Source organism: Melospiza melodia, chromosome 19, assembly GCF_035770615.1.
Source record: "Melospiza melodia melodia isolate bMelMel2 chromosome 19, bMelMel2.pri, whole genome shotgun sequence".
Lineage (NCBI taxonomy): Eukaryota > Metazoa > Chordata > Aves > Passeriformes > Passerellidae > Melospiza > Melospiza melodia.
The window spans coordinates 8,511,045-8,529,806 of NC_086212.1; the positions used below are offsets into that span (position 1 = coordinate 8,511,045).

Consider the following 18,762-nt stretch of genomic DNA (forward strand, 5'->3'; position numbering starts at 1 on the left):
GCCGGGCTCGGGCTTGAGGGTGCGACGGCGCCGCTGCGGCCGCGAGCACCGGGACGGCCGGACCCGGGAGCCCGGCACTGCCCCGGCCCCGAACCCAGCGACACAAACCGACCCCAAACCAGCGGCACAGCCCAACACGGCTCCAGCTGTGCTGCCACACCAGCCCCGGCCACCTTGGTGTCACTGGGGTCACCTGAGCGGCAGCAGGAGAGGAGCGGCTCAGATCCCTGGCTGTGCCCCTCCTCCCACTGCGAACCCTCTTTATTTCCCCAATAAGACTGTCCAGCCATACAGAAATACTCGTTTTTAATCAGACATGATAAATGGTAAACTCTCGACATTTTTTTTTCCACATGGAAACCAGCAAAATCATGTGGACAAGGCAGACTTGCGAATTTCCACACTCCAGGATACAAAAACTGTGAAATGTGTTAAAAATGATACATTTCTCTCATTTTTAAAAGATTGTAGAAAAACGCGCAGCATGTTCAACATTAGAAATCCTTAACCTAAAAAAATAGCACCAGGGAGAGTTAAAACCCTTTAAAAAGTATTAAAAAGGAATTTCTGAGATCCCCCTCCCTTAACATTTTATAAACTCAAAATAAAAGGCAGCTCTTACAGGGAAAAACATTTCAAGGAAGACTTGTCTACTACAATTCTCATCAAGAGAGCTTAATGCCAAGACAATTCTCATTCCTCTTTTATCTTTGTTTACTTTCCCCAAGTCCTTTTTTTCCCTCATCTATTTGTTTTCCTTTTGATCAGATAGGAAAGGATGTGAGATCTGGAGTATGTAAGATGCCATGGAGTGGAGGGCACGTGTTGGCCCAGTCTGGAGGAACCACCCATCAGAGCAGAGGATGGCTGTCACCCTGAGCCCCTGCACTGATGGGTGTTTGCCCTCATGCCCCATACTGGGCTCCAAACGGGGACTGCAAGGACCTGGGATGAGGAATTAGTGTTGTGGCTGGGGTCCAGCTGGACACAAGGATCACAGATTGGCAAAGAGTCCAAAAGCAGCTGGCGCAGCGCTGGCAGTGCCAAGGCTTCCCAATCACCTCCAGCACACACAGAACCCACCCTGCCATCTTCCCAGCCCAGGGGATGCTGGCAAGAGGGTGCACCGTGTCCCCAAGCACTTGTCAAGCACTGGAGGTGCCAGCAGTGACTTGGACCAGCCTGCTTGGCTTTCCTCAGAGTTTTCTTAACTAAGGCATGAGAATGAAACCCCAAGGAGTTCTCTCTAAAGAGTAACCTCCAGATGAAAACAGGGAAAAAAAGCCTTTAAACTACCTGGGTTTCCCTTGCTGTTCCCTTGCTTCCCAAGCACAGCCTTGGATTGGAGACAAAGAGAAGATGGTTCTCAGAGCTGGGATGGAAAACTGCACACAAGGGTGGAAAATGGGAGGCTGCCGCCCTTCACCACAAGGACAGGGGTGCCAGAGAGGTAGAAGGAGCTGGGAGAGAAGTTCTTCCCAGTGATGCTGTACAGCACCCTGCAGGAGAGCAGGGCAGCCTGGCATTGCTTGGGTGGAGGGTTGGCCCATGGTTTGAACCTGAATCATTCTGAGAAGGCTCTTCCAGAGCCAGGTGGCAGGTGAACAGCAGAGGTAGGGGAGGACAGAGGGACCAAGAGGGGAGTAGTTTCAGTGCATTGAAATGTGCATTGGAATTCAGATCCCCAGAGATGCCTGCTGGAACAGTAGCCTGGTGGCTACAGGAAACCTGGCTGAAATGGCCACAGGCACCTGCTGGCCACAGGCTCAGTGTGCCCAGGACGTCATGGAATGCATGATAATCACTCTGGCAAAGCTGGGGAGTAGAGGAAGGCAATCAAAAGTGAATCAGTGGTGGCCACAGGAGCTCCCAGTTTGGGGGTACAGCCCCAGGAGCCCCCAGGGTGCTGCCAGGCTGGGGCTGGGCACACAATCCCACCTGTGTGCACAGGGATGGGAGCAGGGGAGGAGAGGTGCAGCCCCAGAGCCCCCAGCAGTGGCAGTGCTTTCCTGCCTCACTGTCTCATTCCCTGGGCACAGGCAGGAGCAGTGCTGCACTCCTAGACCCTGCACTCCACCAGGGTTGGGTGGGGTTTTCCCTGGATGGAATGCCCTGCCACCACTGCTTGGGTTCATGACATCCTACGTGACATTTGGGATGCTGAGATTTGAGGGTGCCATTGACCATTACACTGTCCTTCCTGCTGACATACCACATTCTTTTGGGAAATGGATGCTCCAAGAATATTTTCCTTTACAGACCCTGGAGCCCAAATCCTCCCTGCTCCAGTTACTTGTAAGCTTTCAAACCATTCAGCAGGATTTTAAAATGTAAGGAGAGGTTTTAGATGCTTTAAAAAGGAAGTAGTGAATATTTGTAAACTACAACCAAACATATAAAACAATATTTCTTTAGTTCTAGCTAGAAAAGTAATTCTATCACCTCACAGTTCAGTTTCAGCTACATTCAGGTCTAGGAATCTCCACATTCTTATGTAATGCCTTAAAGCAGCAATAGACATCAAAACAACAAAATTAAATTTTATCAAAAAAAAAATAAAAACAAAAAAAGATTTGGTTTCTTGATCCCGTGTTCAGTATGTAACCTGAGCAGGGTCCCTTACACCTGCTGCTACGGTTTGGGGGTTTTTGGCAGTTACTTCAAGAGGTTTTGTTTGTTTAGGTAAAGCACCAATTCACTGTAGTTCAGGTTTGCCTGCAGCTCCCCAGCAGCTGCCCGCACACTGGCTGCTCAGCACGTGGAGACTTCCCAGCTCCAGGCTAAACAGGAATAATGCTCTGGAGGATGAGACGCCCATCTTATCAGCGATGCATAGAGCTTCGTGTGCTGGCTAATTAAAGCTTCGTGTCCATCATTTCCTACTAGGGATCACTGTTAGTCCCTTTACAGAAGTTGCCCTGCCAGGTTCTTTGGTTACAGACATTCCTCGGCTCTCCCAGGCTGTCCCTGGGGAGGGACAGGCCCTGGCAGCCCGGTGGCCGTGCCTGTCCCTCTCCCACCACAGCAGCCGTGCTGTGCATCGTTACCAGAGAGACGAGGGGCGCTCCAGTTTGCTATTCACAGGCAAAGTAATCCTTGAGTGGGGAGAAGAGGTGCCGGATGACAGGGACGCTCCACGAGCCCCCCAGCAGCTTCTGGCGAGTCCCGCGGCCCATGTTGGAGACATCCGTGTAGGGCAGGGGGAAGCCAAAGATCCTGCAGAGAGAGGGCACGTGAGGCAGAGCAGGAATCCCTTCCCCTGGGCAGCCCTGCTCCCAGGCCACCCAAAACAAAGACAGTGAGCACCAGGAGTCTCCTGTGGGGAAGGGATTCAGCTCTCCACCCCACACAACCCGAGCAGTTCTGGCTGTGGCTTCCCACCATCCCCAGTGCCCTGAACCTTGTAGGATTTTCTGGCAGGGCTCCTGTGCCTGGGCATCCAGCCTGCCTCTGCTCAGTAGCACCTCTGCATTCATTGCCCCAGGGCTACTCCATGGAGATAGGACCGAGTAGCTCTGAGTCATGGGCTGGGCACTTCCCTTACAATCAGACAGATGAAAGTCCAACAGCCATTTCACATGACAAAGGCTTGGAATTGTTATTTTACTTACAAATGCCTTTAGCTCAGTGTTAACTCCAACAAATACTGGCAATTTAAATATAAGCAAGCAAAAGTATTAAACCCCAGTCCTGTGTTTACTGGCCAGAAGCATCCATGATGCAAAACCTTCAGGTTCTGTCACACATATTTGGTGTGATGGACTGCTTGTAATTGGATTTATCTGCTCCCAGTCCTTCTGCTGTGTTTTGCCATGAATTCAGGGGGTGAAGCGTGGAGCAGGGTGCAGTCATGCTTTGCCACAACAGCTGCTGGCTGTGGTGTGAGCTCCCCCACACCACCCACCACAGCCACAGCAGCCACTCAGTTCCCTCCATAAACCCACAAGCATGGCACTGACTGGGGCACAGGGCTGCCATACAGCACCCCACATCTGCCTGGGCCTGACCCCACAGGCAATCCACCTGTGCACCCCAAGCCAGACCCAGCAGAGCATCCTGAGCAAGCCCAGCACTGCTCCCTCCAAAACCCTCAGGGCCAGGGCAGGGGATGCTGCTACACTTCTCCCCTGCAGTCTCATCATTGCTCATTAGTGAGAGCATTAATTTTTATGTGCACATCACTGCAGGGAAGCTGCCCCATGCGGAGCTGTGGCTCCTTGCTCCCAGGAGCTGGGCTTAGAGCCAGGGAGACAAAAAAACTCGAAAGGGCACTACAAAATAAACCAAAACTACCGTGAGAGATGCAAGGACAGCAGACTGACTGGTTACCTGTCCATCCCAGGGAGGTTGCCCCAGAAGTAACGAGCTCGGTGGGCAGCTGATATCTTGATTGCATCAATCATAACTGGATTACACTGCAAGCCAAAAAGAGGGGAAATAAAAGTTAGAGGAAATGTTGGCTTGATTCTCTCCTGCATGAACAGCCCTTCCCACTGCACTGCAGGAACTTAAAAGTGGTCAGCAAGTCCTGAAAATGTTGTAGCTCCCACAAACCCTGTTTCACACCAGAGAACGGCCTGGGTGGCCACATGAGCTCCCAGGCCATGCCAGCAGCTATTGACCATCACAGTGTGCCCAGTGCTGGTTCCCATGAACCAGGATCAGCCTTTAATGTGATTTTACACCAGTGGTTCCTGCTGACCCACAACCCATCCTGGCTACCACAGAGTTAAAACTCCTTCCCACTCCCTGACCCCCCCTCTCCCTAGAAATAACAGGCATTGCTGGGAACAGATGCTTTCTGCAATGCTGGCAAAACCCCTCCCCCAGAGGACTTGTGCTTGGGCTTGACCTGATGAAAGCCAGAGGGGAGGATCCAGAGCCAAGACTGAACTTGATTCCTTGGCATGTGCACCACGCAGGGGGTTTTCCTGCATCAGGGCCACAGGAAACCATAGCCAGACCCTCACACCCGGCACACCCTGCACAGCCCAGCAAATGTCACCTGCTCCGAGGCCTTTCCCACAGCTGTCAGCAATCCCTACCTCCAGAAACCGGGAAATGTCCCTCTTGTCGTTGATCCTCATGGCCACCACGTTCTCAAACATCCAGAAGAAGGGTCGCTCCTCGCCTGCCTTGGGACGGGCGTAGTTGAGCAGGTGGTAGAACTCGAAGAACAGCCTGCCAGTTCCTTCTGTGGGGAAAAAGCCCAGCAGCAGGTTGGTGTAATGGCATTTACAGGAGTCTTAGGATGAGGGAAGAGACGAGAATGTTGACTCCATGTTTCAGAAGGCTCGATTTATTATTTTATGATATATATTATATTAAAACTATACTAAAAGAACAGAAGAAAGGATTTCATCAGAAGGCTAGCTAAGAATAGAAAAGGAATGATAACAAAGGCTTGTGACTGATCGAGACAGTCTGGACAGCTGGACTGTGATTGGCCATTAATTAGAAACAACTACATGGGACCAATCACAGATCTACCTGTTGCATTCTATAGCAGCAGATAATCATTGTTTACATTTTGTTATTGAGGCCTCTCAGCTTCTCAGGAGGAAAAATCTTAAGGAAAGGATTTTTCATAAAACATGTCTGTGACAGCTTGGCACCAGCATGGACTGAGGGGCCTGGCTGCCCTCCCCAAGATGGGTATGGAGACAGCCCATCAGCAATACAGCCCGGGGCTGAACCACTACCCATATGGTGGCTCCATGGCCAAGGACCATCCCAAGGTATGCAGCCCAGCAGAGCAAAGCAGCCTTACCAAACAGAGCCTTCCTGGTTGGATTGACAAGCGAGACGTCGTCACAGGGGCTTCCACCGATGACCAGGTCAAAAGGACCCCACTCCTCAATCTACAGAGAACAAACAGTCCAGACTGTTAGGGGATGCCACAGAAATGGGTCTCTCTTCCCCATGGGGCAGGGCACAAACTCATCCCAGTGAGACTCATGTCCCCACAGTGCCCTGTCCCTCGGGCTCCCACAGCAGCAGAGCTCACATGTCTCTTGGTTATGTTCCTGACATCGCGCACGTAGGTGATGTTGCCCTCAGGCCGCACTTTGCCCGCGGCCATGGGGTTCTCACAGATCTCTGAGGCAATGTACTTCTCCACCTGGATGCCCAAGTCCTTCAGCACTGTGTACCCTGCCCATGGACAGAGGTCTGAGGTGGCACTGCTCTCTTTAGCCTCCAAGTCTCCCTCGTCAGCACCGCTCGATGTGGCCGCTCCTGGAAGTCCTAGGTGGGTGTAGTTAAACAGAACTTCAGGGTGAGTCAACTTTTATTTGACCCATTCCTCCAGGCAGGTTTGCTCCCAGAAAGGAGAATGCCAGAGCTGAGTGAACTGAGCCAAACCAGTTGCCCTCAGGCACTTCAGAGTACAGGTGTCCCCACAGCTCTGGCTTCTCAAGGGAACCAGCCACTCCAGATCACACTTGGCACAACAAGAACACCTGTGTGAGGTGCCCACACATGCCCTCCCCTCCCATCCCTCCTTTCCTCCACAACCCTCTACAGCAGGAAAGGGAGACCCTGCCCTCATCCCTTTTCTGGTGGGCATCTCCCTGCTTTCACCCCCTACTCCCCACCATGCTTTTACAGACAAGTTTGAGTCCATGGAATGATTCATCCCCAATGCCCTGTGCTAAGAGCTGCCCAGCAGTGCTTCCCTACTGCCTCACCTGTTGTCACCCCATCGAACAACGAGAGCACTCGAATTGGTCTCCTCTTCGCTGGAGGAACTGTTGGGTAGATTTTGGGTGCAGCCTGCAATGAAGACAGCCATGAAGCCCCAGCCCTGGCAGTGCTGCATTGTCTCATTAGGCTCTGAATGCAGCACCTCCACCTTCAGGAAAGCATCTGCAGGATCAAGAGCCTGGCACCCTTGGAAAGGCTGGGTGAACAAGACCGAGGCAGAGGGAAGAGGAAATCCAGGTAGCTCACCCTGCCCTCAGTGACCCTCTTCCCCACATGCCAGCACACCAGGCTCCCTGCCCCAGCCCTTACATATTCCTGTCCCTTGTCACTGGTGAAGAAGTCCTGCAGGCGAGCGTTCCAGTCCTGCCGGCGCTGCAGCACGCCGCGGCTCTGCTGGGGCTGGCACATGTAGCAGTTCCAGGGCTCCTGCTCCTTCACTCTGGCTGACGTCCCTCGCCCCACCAGCACGTCCAGACACTCCACACAGAAGCACCTGCCCAAACCACAACAGCTTCTGCTTGTCACCCCAGCAACCCCTTTGGGTCACCCCAGAGTCTCCCCTGCCATGGACCACAGCCCCCACCATTTTACAGGATATTTTTCCAGACAGTACTCTGGTTTTTAGAGCTGCTAACACAAGCTGGTGACCAAGGCATGGGTAAGTCCCCTGCCAACCTCCACAGGGCTTATTCAGGTGATACCTGGCTCAGTAAGGGTAGGTGGACTGTGTCACAATATGTTTCATGGCAGCTAACTGAGGGGAAGCACAGTCCCTTCCCAGGCTCATGGAGGATGGCCCTGCTTCCTGCAGCTCCCTGGGAATGATGCCAGGCCCTCAGCCCAGGAGCAGACATGGGGCTCACCTGCAGCAGCTGGCATTGCTGCAGAGCAGCAGCTCCTTGCCTGCGCAGCAGACGGTGCAGTAGGACTGGTACCCATCTTCATCATACATGTAGAAGTACTCCAGGAATCTATCCTAGCAAAAGGACATCGGGAGCAGAGAAGGACACAGGATCAGGAGCAGTGCTCAGACGGTGGAAAACACAGCTTTGCTCCATTCCCAGTACATATTTTGGAGATGCAATCCTCAGTGTTTCAAGGTGGTGAGGACACACTGAAGGACAGCTCCATGGGAGACACAGCATGACCAAGACCCAGCACAGCCCCAGCCCCATCCTCCCGCTCAGGCCCAGCACAGCAGCACTTACCCTACATGTCTGGCAGAGGCCCCCCTTGAACAGTGGGTGGAAAGTGGCTGGGTTCCTCCTCCCGCAGGACAAACAGCTATCTGTGGGACAGAGAGACAGAGCTGTGCTCACCCAGGGTAGGGAACACCCAGGGCAGGGCCCCCTTACACCCCACCACAGGCTGCAGAGGTTGGAGCCGTGTCTGGATAAAGCCTGCCCTCAGAACTGCACCCAAATGGGGCCTGCCCTTAGAACTGCATCCAGATGTGGCTGTGGCTCCCATGGAGGACCTGCTCAGCACCTCATCCACCCCATTCCCCTGAACGCCCTGTCCCCCTAAGCACCCTGTCCCCTTCAAAACCCCGTCCCCCTCAACACCCTGTCCCCCTCAGCACCCTGTTCCCCTGAGCACCCCGTCCCCCTGAGCATCCTGTCACTCTCAGCACCCTGTTCCCCTGAGCACCCCATCCCCCTGAGCACCCCGTCCCCCTGAGCACCCCGTCCCCCTGAGCACCCCGTCCCTCTCAGCATCCTGTCACTCTCAGCACCCTGTCCCCCTGAGCACTCCATCTCTCTCAGCACCCCATCCCCCTCAGCACCCTGCATTCACAGCACTTTCCCCCTCCTACATGGTGCAGTTGAAAAGGGACCCACAAAACCCTTGCTGGGCACCCCCAGCACCTCACACCTCTTCCAAGGAGAGACAGGGCCAGTGTTTACCTTCCAGCTTCCCGCTGTTGTTCGTAATGTCAGAAACCATTTGCTCTTTATAAATTTGAAAAGAAAGAAAAAAAAGACATTATCATTCCTTGTGTTACAAAGTTTAAATGCATTCTGCTTACATGTGCCTTATTTCTTGCATTAGAACTACTCCAGCTTTGCTGAGAGATTTTGGTGCAAAGCTCCCATCCTTCTACTGATGGAGATGTTGGAGCTCAGAGTATCAGCACATGCTCCAAGCTGGTGGGGCCCAGCCCATGTCTTGCAGTTGTGTTTGCTGGTGTCTTCTAAGGCACAAGTCAGCAGCACCAGACCTTTTGCCTTCAGAAACCAGGCTCATGGCTCCCTGAGCCAAGCCCTTAGTCAGAATGGTTTCCAGTGCTCTTGGGGTGCACAGCCCAGGCCAAGCCACTCCCCAGCTCTCTCTGTTGGTTACCTCGGGTCTGGTCCTCTTCCACACGCTGCTCCTTGCTGCTGTTGCAGGGGTAGGTCTTCAGCCTCTTGGTGGGGGGACACTGTTCAAGGGACACCACCTCCTCTGTGCCATTCCTCAGCACCCCATTCTCTGCAAGGAAAAGGAACCTCCTCAAGGACAAGCCTCCAGCCTCAGGACTGGCCCAGGGCACCTCCTGCCAAGCCCTGCCAGGTCTCACCCCAGCCACAGCAGGACCTTTCCTGGCCACCTGGGTCCTCAAACATAGCACAAGGCTCTGCCAGGTGTGATTTCCATGGGGCTTGGAGGGTGCATTGCTCCAGCTCTTTGCAGTGCCACTGAGGGTCCCAGTGAGAAGCCCCAGGATCCCCCTGGGACTGGACTGGCATGGCCACAGCACAGGGTGAGCAGGCTCAGCCAGGGGCAGCCCACAGTGGCCACTGCCCATGCCAGCCCCCACCACCCCCCGGCAGCTGATGCCACCACCTCACCTGAGCCTTTGGGTGGCCGCAGTCCCTTGAGCCCCAGGGGCTTGAAGCCAGTGATTGCCCAGTCGATCATGGGCTTCAGCTGCTCCTCCAGAGACTCCCTGGGGCCTGTTGTAAACGTCTTCCCCGACCGGCTCCGGGCCACCTGAGGAGCATGGGCAGCAGGGGACAGGGGGACAGGGTGGTCTCTGCCAGGGGAGCAGCCCCAGGCCTCCTCCCCACCCAGCACACACCCACACCCACACACACACACACACACACACACACAGGGTTTAGTGGCCCTGGGATGGTGGCAGCTGATGGATTCCCACTCTGGGCGTGCCCTTGGCCACAGCCCCGTGCCTCCATCCCTGCAGTGAGCCCATCTGTCCTCCACCAGCCCCAAAGGAGCCAGAAGCAGGGACAGCCCAGCCAAAGCTCTTACCCAGATTCTGCTCCAATGCAAGTGCCAGGAAGAAAAGGCAGAAGAGGTGCCTGTGGGTCTGCACTTCAAAGGGCATCCTGCACTGCCCTGGGACACCTCTGGCCAGCCTGGCACTGCCCTGCTGCCATGATGCCATGATGCTGCCACGTCCAAGCCCTCACAGGGAGTCTGGCCTGGGATTCTGGAGCTGTGAGACCCTGGAGCAGCAGCAGCTACCCCCAAACCCTCAGGATAAGCAGAGCCTGGCCCCACAGCTGCACTTGGAAACAATCTCAGCAGTGAAAGCAGGGTTTTGCTGCAACCTATCCCACTGGCCCCCCAGCCCAGCTGGTTCATCTGGCACCTCCTCACCCACCCCCCACCCCTGGTGGTTACCTCCAGAGCGTGGTAAATGGCACGGCGGTAGGACACCAGCTTGTTGAACGTGGAGAAATTGAAATGCTGCCTGAAGGCCATCAGTCCCACCAGTTTGTCTGCAGAAACCTGGGAGAGAGCACCAAGATCCCAGCTGTGAGATGGGAATGCCCTGCTGGGCCATTTCCCCCCAGCACTGTGCAGTCCCCAGCTGCAGCACTGAGGAGCCCGGTGGCAGCTCTGCCAAGAGCAGCAGCATGACAAGGACAGGTGGGTTGCACCCTCTGCCGGCACTGCTGGTGTGTCACCAGCACAGCACTTCCTCCCCCCTGCCTGCAGCGTGGGAGGGGTTGGTATCCTCCCTGGATATAGGAAATATCCTCATTGGATATTAGGAAAAGGTTCATGGCACTAGAACACACTCCCCAGGGAAGTGGTCATGGCAGGAGCCTGACAGAGCTTAAGGAGTGTTTGGATGACACTCTTAGGCATATAGTGGGATTTTATGGCTGTCCTGTGCAGGGAAGGAGTGTGACTCAAAGATCCTTGTGGGTCCCTTCCAACTCAGGATACCCTGATTCTGTGAGGGGCTCTGAGGGGACATCCCTCCCCAGGCAGGGAGTGACAGGGAAAGCTCTGGAGCATGGACAAAACGCTGTGAAGTGGCCAGGCAGATGTCCCCGTGTCTGGATGCTGTCACCAACCTACCAGTGATTAGTTACAGACACCAGAGCCATGAGAACCTGCCAGGGCCTGGCCATGTTTAACACTGGGAGGGGAGGCCTGGGCGGCTGCAGGAGCACATCCACTCTCCACAGCCAGCCTCGGGAGTGGGGCAGAAACGTGCAGGGAGGGTGTTTTGGGCTGGGCCAAAACAGAGTCCAAGTTCTCTCTTACCTCAGAGAACTTCCCATCTCCAAACCACTGCACCCAGCGCATGCCCGACACCGCCTGGCGCTTGGCCGTGGCTCTGTGGGACACGACGATCGCAGGCCACCAGGAAAAACCTTTGATCTTCCCCCAGACAAGCTCCCCAATTCCAAACTCCTTCCCATCCTGAAAGCACAACACAACAGATCAGCCAAAACTCCCCATTTTGTCTGGGAAGTTGTGCAGGAGAGCCCTGGAGCACAGGGGACAGCCCTGGTGTGTCACCATGTGTGTCACACACATAGAACCTCAGTGCAGTGATCTCCAAAAACTGCAACCCCTCCCTCAAGCACAAAGCCAAGCCATTTTCCCCTGGCAGCACCATATCCCAGCCCTGATCCATGCTGAAGCTTGGTGGGGAGGCCTGTGTGTGCCAGCCCATGCTGAGCCCGTGCCTGGCACACGGCGTGATGCGTGCTCTGTCCTGCACAGCCCACCTGGCACCGGCCCTGTGCGTGTCCATTCCTGCCTGCCATGCCAGGGTCTCTGCAAACACACCAAGGCTGTTCCCTGGGTGCCCTCCTTGGCACAGAACAGCCTCTTCACAGGGCTCACAGCTCAGCCTGTGTTGTGTGGCTGCACCCCAGGGAGAGGACACCCACCCACCCTCCTCTTGTGCCTGCTGGGGAGTGCAGAACATGTGGCAGAGCAAAAAAACAGAAGGAAAAAAGAGTCAAGAATTGTGGTGTGACCAGTCACAGGCCACACTGGGTGCTGTGCACAGCAAGGAACCTCACACGGAGAAAAGTCACCTCTCTGCCTGCAGAGCCCTCCTTCCCAGCTTTGTTCTGCAATTACGTACTTAATTATGCAGCAAGATGCAATTGCCCAATTCCTGCAAGTCTGGGGCCCTGCCCTGCGGCCCGCAGGCACCAAATCCTGCTCTGCAGCCCCAGCAGCTTCAGTTCTCTCCAGCATCCCCGACAGAAATGTTTTCTGCACATGCAAGTGCCTGTCTGAGCAGGGCACAGCACACTCATGTGTGTCTCGGGGGGCCCACGTGTGGCACCAGTGGCAGCTTGGCAGGGCTGGTCCCCAAAGCATCCAAGCCTGATGGATGGAGACAGCCTGGCACCACCAGGCATGCAGGGAAGGGTGGGCAGGAGGAACAGCACTGAGGTGTCCAAGTTAGTTTTGGGACAAGTCACAGAGGTTCATCCTTGCCCCACACCACCCTGGGTGCAGGAGCAGAGCTCAGCCCCTCTGTACCTGGTACTCCAGGGCCATGCCCATGTCTCTGCTCTCTGCCTCCTCGGCCCCCAGCTCAGCAGAGCCGTTCTGGCCCTCCTGGGAGCTGCTCCCCGAGAGTGTGCTGCTGCTCTGGGATGAGTCCTGCGAGTCCTCCTCCGTCAGGTCAATGGTCATGGGCGTGGGCACTGCAGAGCGACGCCTGGAGCTCTGCATGGCAGAGGCAGGAGAGTGTGAGTGCAGCAGGGAGAAGGACAGGGGGAGCAGAGACCTGCCCCACATCACCGCCATTCCCCACATCACCGCCATTCCCCACATCACCGCCATTCCCCACATCACCCCCATTCCCCACATCACCCCAGCCCTGCAGTGGGGATCGGAGAGGGGGAGCCAGGGAGTGAGGGCACCACTGCAAACATTAATAGAGAGCCCTTAATGGGGGCATCTGCACCATTTGCTCTGCTTTTACCTGCCAGACCCAGAGCAAATGGTGCACCACTGCCCCCTCCCATTTTGCTGTCCCAAATCCACCCCAGGGCACTCAATGCACCAAGTTTATAGCAGAGGCAAAATACAGCACAAACACACCCCTTCACAGGGGAAACTGAGGCACAGGGAGGCTGCACCATCTCTGAAGACACCTGACCAGGGCACAGCAGCAGTGCAGGTCCCTGGAGCCCAAGGGGAGCCCCAGGGGAGCCCTGGCCCTGGCAGACCCTCACCCGCACGGGCGTTGGCAGCTCCCTGAGAGGCTCCACGCTGCGGGCCGGGTCCTTGAGCCGCGTCTCCTGCCGGGTCCGCCCTGCCTGCAACAGGAGGCACAGGCTGGGCACCTGCCTGAGGCTGCTCTGCCCCCCAGCCCTGCCCCAGGGCTGCACCTGCTACCCAAACACCCTGCCACAGTCTGTGCCTCATGGGGCTGAGCACCACAGGCCGTGCCCTGGGGAGAGTGAGAGGAGACAGATGGATGCTGGAGCTGCCTTGTGCTGAGCCCCTTTGGGCAACTTTGTGCTCCACAGCATCTCTGCAAGGCTCAGGAGATGCTGAGCCTTGCTGCAGCCCACTACACCCAGCATGACAAAGAGCAGGAGCCACAGCTGGGAGGACTGGGATGCCAGGAGAAGCACAGACCATGGCAGAGCACCCATCCCAGGCATGGACCCATTACACACCCTGGATGCCCTCACACTCCCGTGGGAGCTGTTCCCCTCAGCAGCACCCAGGGCAGCCTTTCCCTGGTGGTCAGAGTTACAGTCCAGCCCAGACCTGCTGCCTGCACCCAGCATAGCAGAGATTCAAAATTAAATGAGATTTTGCACTGAAGAGCCCCCAAACTAAACAGTGGGAAAGATCAATTTTCACCCACTGGATTTATGGCTCTTTCTTTTGGAAGCTGCCTCATCTCAGGCAGATCTCCAACCTTGGGGTTTAATTCTAACTCAAAACAATAAAGCCAGAAGGCAAAAATGCTTCCAGACCCTGGAGGTTTGTCAACCTAATCAACAAAAGAGGGTGGGTGAAATTGGGGTCCAGCTCACCCCAACAGTGGGAGCCATGAGACGCTTCAGAGTTTCAATACAGCCAAGACTTTAAAGAAAATATCAGCATATTTTATTAGGCTGCTGCAACATGCAATGGGCATTGCTGCATCCCACACCACCCCCTCCTACTGCTGTATCATGAGAAGCAGGAATTTCAAAATTAAAACATTACGCTGTGGGTATTGCATTCATCACTGGACTGCTCCTCTGGCACTCAGCACTAGAGAAGCTCAGAGGGAAAGAGATGAAGATCCTGGCACCAGATACCACCCAAAAACACAGCCCCCAAAAAGCACCCTCGGTGTTCACTTACCCTCTGCACTGGCAGATCCAGTGGCCAGGCCAGGTCCTCCTTGGAGAGGTCTCCATTGCTGTCCTTCTCCTTCTTCAGGGGCAGTAGCCCCAGGCCCCTGGAACCTGAGCAGAGCCAAGACAGAGCAGCCTCAGGCTCTGCAAGCCCACCTGTCCCTGCATGCCCCAGCCTCTCACTGCTCCCATATCACAAACTGGAGACACCAAAAGCTCATCTAAGAGAAACGTGGCTGGGGGCAGAGACAAGTGGCGTCCCCAGGGCTCCCACTGTGGCACCACAGCCCCAGATCACCCACCTGTCCCTAAAACTGGGAGGGACTAGCACCAAGCATGGGGACATTCTTATGTACTCCCTGGTTCCTGAAAGCTCAGAGGCACAAGGAGGCCACAAGCCAGCTCTCCCAGGCTTGTCACCAGGTCATTTAAAGCAAGACCTTGTGATCCAAGAGGTGGGATTTGGGAACCCTGACTGGAGAATCCCAGGAGCAGCAATGCAGCCCCTCGGGCTGCAGGGACTCCCCTGCTTTCCTCACTCCATGGGGGTTAAACTATTGAGGGGCAGAGGCAGCATCCCAGTGTGGCACCCATTCCCACAACCACAGCATGGCCTGGGTGTGCTCCTGGATCACAGAAATCCAGTGGGGTCATGGGGGACTCTGGGCACAGAGCAAGGCCTGGGACAGAGGCTGTGACATCCCAACCCTGCGCACCCTGGAGCACTCTGGGCTCAGTGTGTGACCCTCACCTGGAGTGCTGGGCTTCCCATTGGCCTCCAGGACAACGCCAGGTGCTTTGTCCCCATTGATGAGGATCAGCTTTGCCCTACAGTCTGCCTCATCCTGCCCGTGGCTCTTCTCCTTTTTCATGGTCGCCTGTAGAAGCCAGAATGGAAAGGAAAGTCAGCTGTGCAAGGAAGCCCCGGGGTGGGCAGAGCAGACAGAGTGAGATCCTTGAGCCAGCTTTAAGTTTGTGCCCTTAGCAGAGAGGTCTGACTGGAGATGCAACTAAAGTCCTGGGAAATAAACAGCACTTGCACATAAATGTGGTGGCCCTAAAGGTCAACCAGCTCCATCTAAAAAAGCTCCCAGATGCAGCCCACTTATCCTTAGGGAACACCTAAGGATAACACAGGTTTTGCCCCAACATCTGTGTGCTGGCTCGGAGCTGCCCCAGCTCGCTCTGACAGACACTGTCTGGAGGAGAGCTGCACTTCCAGACAGGGCCACCCTGAAACCAGGGGCCAGCCCACCCCCGGGGCCAGCCCACCCCTGGGCCACCAGCCTCCCGTGTTCCAGCTGCCCAGCACGCCCAGAGGTGGGTGGGCTGTTCCTCAGCAGCAGGACAGGCAGGCACAGCCCGCCATGGGGGACAAAGTCCTGGAGCCTGCATTAAACTCTCTCTGTAAGGGAGAAAACTCCTCCTGCCCCTGCTCCTGGCCTCAGCTGCCCTGCCCCAGGGTGAAGGGGCAGAGCAGGGGGCTGAGCATGCTGGCAGCCCCTGCCCTGATGCCCCTGCAGAGCTGGGGCTCTGCTGCCTTCCCTTGGGTGCCCTCCTTGGCTCCTGTTTCCTGAATTGGAAGCTCCCAGCCCTCCCAGAGGCACCCGGATGCCATGAACTGCTGCCTCACTGCCGGGCTATGGGTCTGTGCTGCAACTTGCCCCTCCAGTCATTTCAGCAGCACAGTCGTTTCAGCAGCACGTAACTCAAGAGCTGAGAAGCTTGCAGGGCTTTGCCCACCTACAGCCCTGTTAGGAAGCCAAAGGAACACCTCCCTCAGCCCTAGAGACCCCAGAGAGACCCCAGCTCCAGCCCACCGCCCCTTCTGTGTCACTCTCACTCTGCATTGCCTCCAAGCACTGCCCTAACAATTGAGATTTCTGCTTTGAAATCATCTGTCAGCACCTCCGACAAACAAAGACCAGTTGGAGTTTGATGTTTTGGACGCAGAGGGCAGAGTTAAAAATCTGGTAACGCTCAAACACAAAGGAAAGCAGGTGTCCAGCACCCACCTCCACAGTGAGAAACCTCAGTGCACACACTGCCTCCCCCCTGGACAAAGGGAGGAGGAGAGGAACGTCACCAGACACTGCAAACCCCCCACAGCTGTGTGCAGAAATCCCTGTGCTGCAGCACATCTGCTCCAGACCCAGCAAACAATTCCTGGGAGCTGCCCAGACTCGCCGCCTGCCCCCGGCCCAGGCGGATGGTCCCACATGGCCCCGGATGCTCCAGGATGCAGAATCCACCACGGCACAGCACAGCCAGGTCAGGGCCAGCTCCTCCTGCTCTGCTCCCCCTCCCCAGCCCGCAGTGCTGCAGAGCAGCAGCAGCCAGGCCTGGCAGCAATGCTGCCACCAAAACCAGCAAAACTCACCAAAAAGTGAATGTCCCTTGGGAATCCCTACAGGGAGGCTGCCCTCCCAGCATGAGGGTGATCTGAACCACAGAGTACAAGGAGAAGGAGCTGCATGAGGCAAGTAAGATTCAGGGAGGACAGAAGCAGGCAAGGATATCTCCCAGCCCTCCCAAACATCTGCACCCACAAAACTCCACTGGGACTCTCAGACGACCTCTGCATTCATTCCTTTGTCAGGAACCTGAGTCCAGGAAGTTCAAACTTGCACTTCAAAATGGCTTTTCCTTCCTCAGCCCCAGACTGCCTTATGCCCAGCACGCCAGGCAAGGGAGTGCTGTCAGCCCAGCACTGGGGAGGTGAAGGGCTGAGGTGACAGTGACCAGGTCCTGCCAGGACTGAACACCTGACGCCCCAAGCTCAGCTTTGCTTAGGGAGCTCCCACGTGGCCGTTATTCCAGTTATAAAGTGGGGAAAAAAGGGTTATCCCTTTGGAAGGAACTGCTTGCTAGCAGAGCAGAGAGCCACAGGCCACAGGCCCTGCCGTGAGCTCAGGCACGTCAGCTCCCTGCTTGATTCCCTGCTTGCTCCGTGCCCTTCTCCACCTGCACTGTCTAGGATCACCTGAGGACATCACCACCATCCTCTGACGGGAAAGGGAACAGCAGACCATGGCATTGACTGCTCATTAAAGTGCCTCTCCCAAAATCCTGAACCTATGCAGCACGACTGCAATTCCCACCCCTTCTCCTGCTGTTTGCACCAAGTGCTGAAGGCACAGGAGCCCATCCTGCTGCCCACTGACCACCCCGGGTCCCCTGCAGGAGCCACATCCTTGTGAGCTCAGCCCCTCCTGCTCCCGAGGAAGGCTTGGCTCTTTGTCCTCGCCTCCCCTCGCAAAAACACAGCAGCATGTGCACTCAGGGCATTAATAATCAGAAACAGAGCACCGCCCTCGCATGGGCTGGCTCAGGGGAGACCAACCCTGCCGTGTTTGCACTGTCCAGCGCCCTGCAAACACAGTCATGCACTCCATGTGGAGATGGGAATCCATGAGGAGGCAAATAATGCACAATTCCAGCTCCATGGCCCAAAGCTCCCCCAGAGCCCGGCACCAGCGGCAGCCCCGGCACTGCCTGGTGACCAGGACGTGCCCTGCAGCCAAATCCCACCCGAGAAGACAATGAACCCGCTGACTCCACAGCCCGCCCTCATTTTGCAATACCAGCTTCTTTAAGATTTGCCAAACTGGTTAAAGACCATGCCACAGCATTAACTGCTTAGAGAGAATTCTGGTCCCTGCCTGGCCACGACTGCTGGCCACGCTGGGGCGGGCAGAGCAGGCAGAGTGGGCAGGATGGCTGGGCTCACCTGGCAGAGAGGGCAGGGTGGGCAGGGCTCACCTGGCCGGGCCGTGCTCTGGACTGGACCCCTGCCCCTGCTCCCGGGGCTGCTCCTCCAGCCCGGCCCAGGCTGGTTTCAGTTTTCCTTGCTGAGAAAAGAGGCCGCCCTGTTATCAGGTGCATGTCCCCAGGAGGTGGGGAGGTTTCGGACTTTGCCTCCAGACAGGGGCATGCATATCAAAAGGCTGGAGGGAAGCTTTACCCATGGCTGGGATGGAGCCATCGCCCAAGCCCTGTTTGAATAACAAAAAGAAATAAAGGACCCTAATGGCCGGGCTGGCTCTGGGCTGTGGCGCACACTAACGGCCTTTAAAAGTCTCCCCAAACCGAACATTTCCCTCTAATCCTGGGAAGAAAGGAGTTGCTGGGTTGGCAGTTCCGTAAGAAAGGCGCCGATTTCGCAGATGTGCTCGTTGGGAAGGGCAGGGGGCGAAGGGCAGGCTCCCCCTGCCCGCTTCCTGTGCCTGGCCTCTCTGCTCTCCCGCTCCGGCACTTCCCTCCATTTCCCCCGGTTTCCTCCTGCCCCGCTCCGCTCCCCCCGCAGCCCCCGGCGCCCACCCCGGCTCTCCCCGCTGCCTCGCAGCAAAGCTGGGTTAAAGAAAAGAAACAAAACACGAACCGGCCCCTCCTCTCCCAGCGCAGACCAGGCTGGAGACGTCTCCCGGACAGCCACCATCCCCGCCAACCGCTGCGGCAGCGGCTCCGGGCTCTTTACCATGTTCAT

At 56.1% G+C, this 18,762-nt stretch overlaps 1 protein-coding gene across 1 annotated transcript; it reads right to left on the reverse strand.

Moving 5' to 3' along the window:
* Positions 1-1,761: 1,761 nt before the first annotated feature.
* Positions 1,762-18,762, reverse strand: DNMT3B (DNA methyltransferase 3 beta). The gene is made up of 19 exons (XM_063172353.1): positions 18,658-18,762; positions 15,028-15,154; positions 14,284-14,387; positions 13,152-13,235; positions 12,451-12,639; positions 11,209-11,367; positions 10,333-10,440; positions 9,537-9,678; positions 9,049-9,177; positions 8,613-8,657; positions 7,914-7,993; positions 7,569-7,681; positions 7,015-7,198; positions 6,690-6,774; positions 6,008-6,246; positions 5,771-5,861; positions 5,046-5,194; positions 4,330-4,415; positions 1,762-3,216 (listed from the first exon to the last, which is right to left on the reverse strand). The coding sequence occupies exons 1-19, from the start codon at positions 18,760-18,762 to the stop codon at positions 3,075-3,077; spliced, it is 2,361 nt and encodes a 786-aa protein (XP_063028423.1). The 3' UTR covers positions 1,762-3,074.

What these genes read in the sequence shown, in the direction of transcription:
- DNMT3B (XM_063172353.1), bottom strand. Translation starts at nt 18,762, where the DNA reads ATGAACATGGTAAAGAGCCCGGAGCCGCTGCCGCAGCGGTTGGCGGGG. An exon ending in TGGATCTGCCAGTGCAGAGG is followed by an intron (nt 13,236 to 14,283) that starts GTAAGTGAACAC and finishes CTCCTGTTGCAG; the next exon opens with GCAGGGCGGACCCGGCAGGA. An exon ending in AGCTGCCAACGCCCGTGCGG is followed by an intron (nt 12,640 to 13,151) that starts GTGAGGGTCTGC and finishes TCTGCCATGCAG; the next exon opens with AGCTCCAGGCGTCGCTCTGC.